The 12248-nt window shown below is 31.2% G+C and overlaps 2 protein-coding genes across 2 annotated transcripts; one reads left to right on the plus strand and one right to left on the minus strand.

Annotated features, from left to right (window-relative positions):
* Positions 1 to 5429: 5429 nt before the first annotated feature.
* LOC146900871 (uncharacterized) lies at positions 5430 to 6011 on the minus strand. Its single transcript, XM_085736988.1, has 2 exons — positions 5760 to 6011; positions 5430 to 5675 (listed from the first exon to the last, which is right to left on the minus strand). Exons 1-2 carry the CDS (start codon positions 6009 to 6011, stop codon positions 5430 to 5432), a joined length of 498 nt encoding a protein of 165 aa, XP_085593114.1.
* Positions 6012 to 8279: 2268 nt separating this feature from the next.
* On the plus strand, positions 8280 to 9850 carry LOC146900872 (geranylgeranyl pyrophosphate synthase, chloroplastic-like). Its single transcript, XM_085732072.1, has one exon. The coding sequence runs from the start codon at positions 8522 to 8524 to the stop codon at positions 9632 to 9634; it is 1113 nt and encodes a 370-aa protein (XP_085588198.1). The 5' UTR covers positions 8280 to 8521; the 3' UTR covers positions 9635 to 9850.
* Positions 9851 to 12248: the final 2398 nt, after the last annotated feature.

A 12248-nucleotide genomic window follows, 5' to 3' on the forward strand; every position in this document is an offset into this window, starting at 1 on the left:
CTATATAATTTGGATACGGATCGGATGTGTTCGGATTATATAGTTCAAAATAAGCTTATATGTAAGCAACCATCAGAATCTCTCACATTTTAACAGTTGTGATTTTGTTTTTAAAAACAACAAAAAAAATAAAATAAAACATGTCAAATAAAATAAAATATGAAAATACCGTCAAAAGTTTCTAAAAATCAAATAAAACTAATACAAATTAAAAAAAATTAATTTAATTTCTTTTTGGATTTTTCTAAGAATATGAAAAATTTTAAAAAAATGAAAAATGGGTCTAAATGATGAAACTTTGAATTTTGAGGGGCGGAGTCTTGCAGAAAAATTCCTTTTAGGGGAGTCTTGATCTTTGACTTTTTTTTTCTTCTGATTTTCTGAAAAAGTTTCAGAGTAATATGATCAAGTAACCTGAAAACCGGATTTTCGATTGGAAATAACTAACAATGACCTATAACATAAGGATGAGAATTTGGAAGATTAATATGGTACTTAAACTGGTTATCCATGTTACAAATTTGCTCATAATTTGTGTTGATACAATTCAGATTATATAATCCAAATTGTTTTTCCCATGTATGAGGGTGTTTAGGGGTGTTCGGATTATAAAATCTGAATTGATGAAAAACTCTTTTTTTTTCACCCCAAAACAAAGGGGAAATTCAATTTGGATTATAGAATCTGAAAGTCTCATGGCAATTAACTATTGTTGATTGTCGCTATATGGACGGGGAGTGAATTACGGTTTCATACATGTTTGATGTATCAGGTAGCTCACATATACTACAAAATTCACTCACCAAGTTTCTTCTCTCTTCCGTCCCTAATTCAAAAGTTCATTTTTTTTTTTTTTTGTAAAAACTTTTTCTCAAATATTTGAAGAATGATTGATAGAATATTTCTACACTTATTTGACGTCAAAAAACAAGTAGTTCATATTTTTACTCGTTTTGAATTAAATTAAACGATATAATGCAGAAATTGTCCTTGTTCATAATTATTTTCTTTCTAAAACATACTTTTTGTTATCACCGTAAATCTTCACCTCTCTCACTCAAAAACATTCATGAATGTGTAACCAACCTCAATGAAAGATTGAATGACAATGTTAGATTACATATTAGTGTATGTAAGTGAATTTATTAATTTTCAATTATGAGTTTATGAGTTTTTCATCTCTTTCTGTCTACGATTTCATTTTTTTTATTCATTTGACAATCGTTGAGTTCAGTTCACCTACCCGTTGTTTAATTTACAATTTAAAGGTTCATGTGAATTTATAATTTTTCTCTAAGTTTATGTAGCCTATGTTTGCTAGTTTGGATGGTTAGGGAGGGGAGAGCGTTTAAAAAAGAAAGGAGCAAGTGGAATAAATAGATAACTTTGAAAAAAGAAAGTTTTGGAGGGTTCATTTTTTTTCGTAATACATAATCCTTCTTATTTGGAGACCTTAAGAATTGTATTGGATGAGGGTTTCGAATGATTTTGTATGAATTCTTCAAATTCAATCAATTTTTTTTTAAGAAATTCAATCAATGTTGTTATAATATTTTTAAAATTAAAAATATATTAGTTACAGACATTAATTTATCATTATCTAAAAATATACTATTTCAAACGAATGTGAAAGATTTATTCATTTTTCTATATATTTTCCACCTACCAAAACTTTACATTCCTCTCAAACTCCCAAACAAAGGCTCTGTTTGGTAAAAATAAGCTATAAGCTAGCTGATAGCTGATAAGCTAGCTGATAGCTGAAAAGCTAGCTTATAGCTGATGACTGATAGTTGATAGCTTATAGCTGAAAAGCTCGCTTATTAAAAATAATGTGTTTGGTAAAATTAGCTGTTGACGTGACTGACAAATATAAAATGACATAAATGGACATGTATTTTTTTTTATTTTTTTATAAATTATATACACATTTTGTTTACTTATTTATTTAATTTTAAATATTTGAATTTATTTTAAATTACTTTCATTTCCAAAGTGATAAAAAAAAATTTATGAATTCAATTAATATTTTTTATTTAACTAAAATGGTTTTACTATTCGTTGTAGATTTTATTTAAAACTATATATTATATTATATGAATTGAAAGCAAGTTAAAAGAAAAAAGGAAAACTAACAAAGAAAATATATGGTAGTAACGTGCAAGTGGCTTTGAACCAGAAAGTTGGTAGTTTCTATTTTTTAAAGATATAAAAAGTGGGTAGTTACATATGAATATGGGTAGTTTTTTCTTATTAAAAAAATAATAAATAAAATTAATAAGGTTAAAATTGGAAGATAATATAAAAAGCTATCAGCTATAAGCTCAAAAGCTACTTGAAATAGCTTCTCAAAAAAAGCTATAAGCTCGTGAGAAAAGCTCTCTACCAAACACATCATGTTTTCATCCAACAAGCTTATAAGCTAATCCAACAAGCTATAAGCTAGCTTCTCGTAGTTACCAAACACAGCCAAAGTCACAATGCACGTAAACCGAGTTCATGTATCATACGTAATCATAATTTTTGTATAGATTGTACATAAACTCTGTTTGCAAGCATTATGTGACTTTGGATGATAATAGTTTTTAAAACAACTTACAAGATTTTCAATCAATTTAACAACCGCACGTTAAAACCAGCTCTGATATGATGTGATGTATACGCACATGCTCGACGCTTAGCAAGTGCAAGGTGAGCTACGGTGCTGGGCCACACAATTTTAAGAGCCACGTTTTTTTCTTTAATATAACACCTAAAAGTGTTAGGTATATAATAAAATATAAAAAAATCAATAGACATCTTGTAATAGTTTAGCGGTAAAATAGAATGCACTTGGGTACTTGGACTTGAGATTCAATCTTGAGCATTTGTTTGAATTTGAACCAAATATAAAAGTCTCAATTACATACACAAATACTAGGCCTTTACAATTCAATATGCATTTCAGAGTTATTTATGAATGTAGAAAATTACTATATATCTTGAATTTTTTGTCATCTATTTCCATTAACAACCAAATTAAATCCGTTAAATAATTAGTTTTTTTCCTATTGTTTCAAGTTTAATCATGCATGCTAGTACTAATTTGCTACTATTTTTCCCTGATATTAGTATTAGTTTGTCACTATTTAGATAGTAAAGACACTTTTTTTAAGCAACAATAGCTAATATACTTAAGACCCATTTTGCACTAAACAAAGTGATGATTCGTTTTAAGTTTTTGGCGTTTCTTTTCATTATGAACCCAATTATTAATATTAAAACAATTAGTGGTTAGGGAAGTTCAACACAAGTTAGTTAGTTCCTCCCATACAAACTTAGTTTTACTTAACAAGAATGACTATTTTTTTACGTTATTTACAACTTAAATAGATGATCACTGTTGCTTTAAAAAATCTTGTTTTTCCATATAAGGACCCATTTTTAATATTTGAACATAGCATCTGATTCTATCAAAACGATGTATATGCAAAATCATTTCATTGGGCATACACAAATTGAGTTTGCGTATGGTACATGAAATGAATCCGCACTTGCCACCGCCAATCCATAACACCAAAATGTAGAAAATTAAAAAATCACAACTTTTCCTACTCGAAATTGAACTAAGAATCAAGGTAATCTCAATATTAAACTCAAAGACTCAATTGAATCACGATAAAATTGTGAATGACCAAATTGAATACTTACTCTTTAAATTGTTTTCTCCACTTTAAATTTAATAATAAAAGTAATTTTTTGGTAGTGACCGGGGTTTGAACCCCAGACCTTGCATATTTTATGCATTGTCCAACCAACTGAGCTAAATTGAGGAGGACATAATAAAAGTAATTTGTTAATATTGTTACGCTCATTCTTTTATTTATAAATTCACCTTATTTTATATAAAATAATATGATTTTTTTTGACGGAATCATGACAATTCTTGTAAGACTGATGAATTAAATTTACACTTTTAGAAAACAAATGACACAATCAATGAAGCATGGTGAAGGAACGCAGTAGAAAACACCTGGCCCTTCGAATTAAACCCCAAATCTAATACAAAATCCTTCTTATTTGAAAAACTAAACAATTGTGTTTGACAAGAGTTTTGATATACTAGACCATCGACCCATGCTATCGCACGGGTCATACCACGTAGAAGTTAATCGAATCAATCGCAATAATGTAAAACAGATTTAGTTAATAGACGTTTTATAGCAATTTAAAAATATGTTCCCTCCTAAGACAACAATAGCAACAAAATCAACTGGTAGCATACATTACAAAAAGTTTTGAACATTAACCATCAAGATACAATACGAATAACTTCACCATAAACAACATTTGAGGTCATATCAGTATTCTCTCGATCTCCATCAACGATTAGTATTTTCAAACGCTGTCTTAAAGTGACCCTGGAAATTGCAACGTACAACTGACCATGCGAGAACACAGGACTCGGCAAATAAATTCCAACAATTTTAAGTGATTGCAGCCGTTTCTAAGTTTTTTTTATTAAAAATAATTCTTATTAAAAGCAATTACTACCTATTTATTGCAGCCATAAAAGCAATTAGTGCAAATTAAATGTATTTTTCTAAAAAAGTTTTTTTGTAAAGAAATTATAGCTAGGTATATTCACTTGCGTGCTTTTAATGTGAATGACTATAGTATTCTATTGGTAGTAATTCCTATTTATTGCAGACATAAAAGCAATTAGTGCAAATTAAATATATTTTTCTAAGAATTTTTTTTGTTAATATCATCATTGCAGTCATGAATGCTTTCAATACGTAGTAATTGGCAGAGCAATTAGTGCATACTGCATAAAAGCAATTCTTATTCAAAGAAAGTTTTTCTATTAAAAATAATTCTTATTAAAAGCAATTAGTACCTATTTATTGCAGCCATAAAAGCAATTAGTGCAAATTAAATGTATTTTTCTAAGAAAGTTTTTTGTAAAGGAATTATAGCTAGGTATATTCACTAGCGTGTTTTTAATGTGAATGACTATAATATTATATTGGTAGTAATTCTTATTTATTGCAGATATAAAAGCAATTAGTGCAAAATAAATGTATTTTTCTAAGAAAGTATTTTGTTAATATCATTATTACAGTCATAAATGCTTTCAATACGTAGTAATTGGCAGAGCAATTAGCGCATACTGCATAAAAGTTTTCAATTGCAATCAACTACGATTTCATCAATTTTTTTGTGATGCAATATAATTTTTGCCACTAAACAGAAAATTAAAGATGATACGGCACGAAAAAGAGAGCAAACTAAACTGAAAAGACAATAACATAAACCGCACTACATACTTTTTTTGCCTTTTTTTACCTATGCAAAGCTGATAATATTTGAAAATAAAAACTAAATTATTCTTTCTTTCAAAGAAAAACTTAAACTATTACTAATAAAAAACTCCAGTCATGTGTTTATCAATGCTTGGATACGATAACATATTTTTTGTCCATGACGCACTTGCACTTGAAAATCAACACGTCTCTGCCCTCAATACCATTGGCAGCACAAAAACTCGTCCAACCTTTTCCGAACATCACATTTGGTATGGGGTCGTCTGTATATTTGAGTCTCACAGGAATTATATTGTCATAAGGTCCACACAACATGACGTAATCGTGATGTTTCACTCTAAGGAATTTGCCAAAAGTATCAGGTAGTTCCTAAAAAAAACTATTAATGACAGACAAAAATTGTTTATTATAGCATATATCTAATTGAATAGCAACAAAAAAACAATAAACAACCTTCGGTGATTTCGTCGATCCATATCCAACGATAGGAACCTCAAAGGTACAATAACATGATGTTGCCGCACTCATGGAATGATAGGGTGGATAATCAGCTAGTGTAATAATATGAGCAAAAACAAAGATTTGAAATCTACTTCCACCTAGGTACTGGAAAGCAATAATCTTACTTCCACGAAACTCGTAGAATAATCGCAATGCACTCCAACCATCTGTCAACAACGGCCGACAAACTGATTTATTGAACATGACGTTATAAGTATTCCCATCACCATCTAGCAAGTGCCATTGCTCCGGTAGCTCGTAGAATTATTCGGCAACGAAGAATGGTTGCAGTTCTCCGACATCCTAGAAGTTAGGCAGAAAAAGATTACGGAATAAGTTTACGGAATCCGTCCATCTTATTTAAATAGAAAAAGATTAAATCATCAAGTGAAACAAACCTGATTTTGTACATGCACTGTGAAGAAAGAACATTTAACTTTAGTGGTAAAATTTGGGAGAAACTTTACCTTAAAACGCATATCTTCCTATAACTCTATTTCAGATAGCATTAAGAGTTAGGAGACGATAAAATTTGGTAAACGCATATCTTCCTATAACTTTAGTGGTAAAATTTGGGGGAAACTTCACCTTTAGCAATCATTAAGAGTTTCTGTAGATAAAAATGATGGTTGGAGACGATAATGGTGGGAGATGATAATGGTAGAAGATGGTAATCGTTAAGAGTTATGGTGATTTGATTAGCGGGAGATGACAATGGTAGGAGATGGTAATCGTTGGGAGTTATGGTGATTTGATTAGCATTAACTACGTTTTTAATGGACATTATGACATATCTGTATGAGAGAGGAAATGAGTAGTTTGAAACATAGCCTTTGAATCAACGACTGAGATTAGATTAGCAATGAATTTAAATCAACGGCTGAGATCAGATACATGCTTAGGAGGGAAAAAAGCTAGTGATTAGGGCAAACATGATAGCTTGACAACTATAGCTTTTATTATAAAGGAAGGATAAAGGATACCTACATTTTCAATTGCCATTAAAAGTGTGTTATTTGTTTTCAATTGCATTAAAAGTGTGTTATTCGTTTTCAATTAACATTAACTAAGTTATATGAGAGAAAATGAGGAGTTTGAGAATAGAGATCAAATCAACGGGTGAGATTAGATTAGCATGTTTAGGAGGGAAAAATGTTAGGGATTAGGGCAAATTAGGGCAACATGCTTGCTAACCAAGTCTAGCTTTTATAATAAAGGATGAATTTTTCAAATTCAAAATATGCTGTTTAACATTTTTAACTTTAAGAATGTATTAATTACAAGTATTAATTTATCGTTATTTAAAAGTATACTCTTTTAAAAATATGAAAGATTTATCCATTTTTCTCTATATTTTTCATCTCCAAAAGCTCTCCTCCTTCAAACTCACAAACAAAACCTTAGTATACGTAAACTAAGCTCATGTGTCATACGTAAACTGAATTTACGCATACATTGTACATAAATTCCGTTTGCGAGCATTATGTGACTTTGGATAACAATAGTTTTTCAAAACAAGTTACAAGATCTTTCCAAAAAAAAAAAAAAAACAACTTACAAGATTTTCAATCAATTTAACAACCGCACATTAAAACCAACTTCGATATGACGTATACGCAAACTCGGTCCACGTAGACATACACAAATTGAGTTTGCGTATGGTACATGAAATGAATTTGCACTTGCCACTGCCAATTCATAACACTAAAATGCAAAAAATTAAAAGATCACAACTTTCTCTACTCAAAATCGAACTAAGAATCAACATAACCTCAATATTGAACTAGGAGACTAAATTGAGTGACGATAAAATTGTGAATGACCAAATTGAATATTTACTTATAAATTGTTTTCTCTACTGTTTTTTTTTGTAGATAGACGAAATGATAAATAATCATTGAATCTCATATACACAAGTAAAAGCCTCACAATTTCGACATTTTTGTCGGTTGAACTAGAACTTCTATATAATTGTTTATCTCCACTCTAAATTTATGATAATTGACATATATCAATTTGTTTATAAAAGCAATTTGTTAAAATTGTCATGCTCATTCCTTTATTTATAATTTTTCCTTATTTTTGTTAAAGGATAATTTCTCCTTATTGAGTAGTATAGATGAATTGCATTTACATGTTTTTTTAGGCAACTTACATTTACATGCTAAATATTAAATACTTATGAAAAGAATTTATCTTTGTTGGACAAGAACCACAGAAAACAATTGACACAATTAATGGAGCAGAGTGAAGGAACACAATAGAAAACACCTATCCCTTCGAATTAAACCCCAAATCTCATACCATCCTATCTTGTATATTGTTCACTACACATCACACTCACCTCATTGGTGGAAACTGTCCTTATCTCCACCTTGCCCACACCTCTTGCCTCTTTTTTGTTCCCACTTTTCATTCCCATTCTCTTCAATTTCACCTTACAAAACACACAATCAAACCCAAAAAATCACTAAACGTGACTCACACATTCACCTACAATCCCCTCTTGAAACACATGCAGTCCTAAATCCAAACCTTTCAACTCAAATCTCAATTCTCAATTCTCAATACACCCCACCATAGTCCATATATAAAGAGAGTACAAGAGAGAATATAAGATAGCAACAACCTAAGGAAAGAACAACTCCTTAAAAAAAACATAAACATTATCATCATAACCCAAACACAAAAAAACCTAAGAAACAAACATAAACATGAGTGCTGTGAATCTTAACACATGGACACACTCCAATTTCATGTTCAATCAAGTTACTACTACTGCTACAACTAGATCCAGATCCAGAATCCCATCTTTCTATTTTACCAAAATACCCATTTCAGTTTCACCCATTAAACCATCATCAAAACCCAATTCTTCTTTTTCTGTTTCATCATTACTCACAAAACAAGAACCAATAGAAGCAGAGGAACAAAACCCAATCTTCAATTTCAAATCCTACATGATAGAAAAAGCAACTAGGGTTAACAAAGCCTTAGACGACGCCGTTTCATTACGCGAACCGTTAAAAGTTCACGAAGCGATGCGTTACTCTCTCCTCGCCGGCGGAAAACGTGTCAGGCCAGTTCTCTGTTTAGCCGCCTGCGAACTCGTCGGCGGAACCGAACCGATGGCGATGCCGGCCGCCTGCGCCGTTGAAATGATCCACACGATGTCTCTAATCCACGACGACCTTCCTTGTATGGATAACGACGATCTCCGGCGAGGTAAACCTACAAACCACAAAGTCTTCGGAGAAGACGTTGCTGTTCTCGCCGGTGACGCTCTTCTCGCTTTTGCTTTCGAACATATCGCTGTCTCCACCGCCGGTGTTTCTCCGGCGAGAATTGTCCGTGCAATCGGTGAATTAGCAAAATCAATTGGCTCGGAAGGACTCGTTGCTGGACAAGTTGTTGATATCAACTCAGAAGGTTTATCCGATGTTGGACTCGAACAGCTTGAATTCATTCATCTGCATAAAACTGCGGCTTTGTTAGAAGGTGCTGTTGTTCTTGGTGCAATATTAGGTGGTGGAAGTGATGAAGACGTTGAAAAACTGCGAAAATTCGCGAGATATATCGGTTTATTGTTTCAGGTTGTTGATGATATTCTTGATGTGACGAAATCTTCACAGGAGTTAGGGAAAACTGCTGGGAAAGATTTGGTAGCTGATAAGGTTACTTATCCTAAGCTTTTAGGAATTGAAAAATCGAAAGAGTTTGCTGAGAAATTGAACCGTGATGCACAAGAACAACTTTCTGGGTTTGATTTGAATAAATCTGCTCCTTTGATTGCTTTGGCTAATTACATTGCTTATAGGCAAAACTAATCTGTTTTGTTTATTGTTGTAATGTTAAATGATTAAACAGTTTAGGAGATTTAGATTTGTTTATGTTTTGGGGAATGTATAAACTAATTATTGAATTACTTCCCCTTTTCTATGTGTTTTTGTGTTCATTTTTGTTATAGTATGAATTTGTAATTAAAATGTTGTTATATTATATCATCCATTAGGAAAAGCATACTTGTAGTATGTTTATTTGAAGAGAAATGATATTTGAATGAAGGAGAGGATGGATTCTGTGTTAATTCTGTAGAGGTTATTGAAACTTGAAGAGCTCTACTTTTAACTCCAACTCAACGCATAACACCATCCCCAACGGTGAGGTTTTAACCATTTAAGATGAGATACGGTACCTAATGGGTACCTCATTGAGGGAATTTTTTTTTAGGGATCTTCTAAGATCGAGGGTCTCACTTAAGACTTCCATTCTTAAGTGGACCCCACACTACTTTTTATTAAAATAATGGTTGTATTGTTGGAATGTAAATGACGAAGAGTTATTGATAGAACCCATTTAGACCTTTTACCTTCATCGGAGTGACTTAATGCTTATTAGGTGTTGTTATTAAAAAATTATAAAAGAGTCCGTAAGATCCATATAAGAACTCTAAATTGAGGATCTCTATTGTGGATTGTGGATGCTCTAATACGCCTATGTTCGGTATCACGGTAGATATGTCACAATCACAGTGATCCAATGTGATTTTTCATTCAGTATCATGGTCGATATGTCACAATCACATTGATTCACTATGATTTTTCAATAGCTTCTGCAAAATCATGACGCGTAAGCTTGATTTTGACATATTAAAACATAAAACATACACTGTCATTTCAATGGCATATGATTGGTATCACTGGGGATTTATGGAGACACCCTTGTGTTGCAAAAAGTTGCATTGTCTCATGTTCCTTCTGCTGTCTAATTCTCAGCTGAGTATGAAAAACTTAGCTGCTGAGGGAATCAGTAGGTTAGCCATTTTAATTCAACATTGCTCTCAGTGATAACTTGTTTATAGGGATTGGGTAAATATTGTATCATCAATCTTGTTGACTCTTCAATAGATTCTTACAAGCAAACCGATTGGATACTGTTTGTTATTTTCAAATTTAACATAAGCATGTGATTTAGTCTGTCAAAGAAAAAAAACATGTGATAGTCGATAAAAAAACACCAGCATGTGATACACATGAACTTGAAATTGAAAGTGTTTATTACGGTTAGGTGCTTCAACCACCATCTTCTTGTCACAATTATGAGCAAAAGTCTATTTTTAAATAAAAATTTACTTTTTATTTTCATTGAATAAATGATGTGTTCCGTTTATATTATAGACCATATACGTTATTTAGTCAACAAATTTAAAAAATAAATTTTTGCTTATAACAGTGACCGGAGGGTGTATATACATGAGTTCTTTTTGTTTGTTTTTTTAGAGGAATATCGCAACCTATATTTGACTCTCATGGCTGACTTTGAAACGGGCCTTTGTGTAAAGAATTGTTAGACAAAGTCTGGTAATTCTATCTTGAATTAGTTATGATTAGTTGAATTTTATACTTGATTTGAATGTCGTACCAATGGCAACCTCTCTTAATCATTAATTGAGTCTCTTTGTCCATTCAAATTGTAGGTTCTCTGTCATTGTTCATTAACAACTCTGGGTCCACCTTTTTTGGATGATGTCAATTCTTTTTGCTCGATGCTCATCGATACTCATTTATTTTGAAGCGGAAATGATCAATATATTATGATAAACAGATAAAGTACAAAGCTAATACTGCACCAGGTCCATATTATAATTCGATTAAGCCTCAAGGTATTTTTTTAGAGGAAGCCTCAAGGTATTCTTGTTGGTTTATATGGAAAACTTGAAATCAAGCCTCAAGGTATTTGGTCTATATGGACTAAATACATCACTTGTTTAATGAAATTAAAAATTCATATTTTATTTATGAGAAATGATATTTGTACAACCATTTTGGTACAACTTTTGTACAACTTTTTCTCTCATACTCACATTATGTTTTTATTCTCTCTCTTCCTTTCTCTCTCTATTGTTTTTGACTAATGAGAAGAGAGAACAACAAAATTGTCTTAAAGGTTGTACTAAAATGGTTGTCAAAATCTCACTGATCTTTACTTATAATAAGGATTGAAGATGGTTGCATGCATTTAGGTGAAACTCGAGTCTTCTCATGCAATAAATGTGAAGCCATAGTCAAAAGATTCGTCTCTAAATGAGTGTTTGTTAATGAATTATTTATGGGGAAATGTCTATTTGAAATTAATATATTTCTTTTTTTTTTTTTTAGGAAAAATTACTATATTTCTTAAAAATTAATGTTGTTTAAGAATTTGTTTATGTTTTCCTATATTTTTTTTTTCATGTTACAACACTTTAGAAAATAAAAATCTAAATACTGTTTATGATGTTGAAAGCTATTTTTTTTCTTTTTAAAAAAAATATAAAGCTATTTTGAGTAATTGTTTTTTAGAAAATTATTGTCAATAAATCATGAAATTGTTAGTTACGGAGGACTCGAGTTCGATTCATGTATGAAATAATTCTTAATCAAAATTTACTTACCTCACGAC

This window comes from Medicago sativa, chromosome 8, assembly GCF_051527215.1.
Source record: "Medicago sativa cultivar Bolivia chromosome 8, Bolivia_mono, whole genome shotgun sequence".
Classification (NCBI taxonomy): domain Eukaryota; kingdom Viridiplantae; phylum Streptophyta; class Magnoliopsida; order Fabales; family Fabaceae; genus Medicago; species Medicago sativa.

What these genes read in the sequence shown, in the direction of transcription:
- LOC146900871 (XM_085736988.1), bottom strand. Translation starts at nt 6,011, where the DNA reads ATGTTCAATAAATCAGTTTGTCGGCCGTTGTTGACAGATGGTTGGAGT. An exon ending in GATCGACGAAATCACCGAAG is followed by an intron (nt 5,676 to 5,759) that starts GTTGTTTATTGT and finishes AGTTTTTTTTAG; the next exon opens with GAACTACCTGATACTTTTGG.
- LOC146900872 (XM_085732072.1), top strand. Translation starts at nt 8,522, where the DNA reads ATGAGTGCTGTGAATCTTAACACATGGACACACTCCAATTTCATGTTC.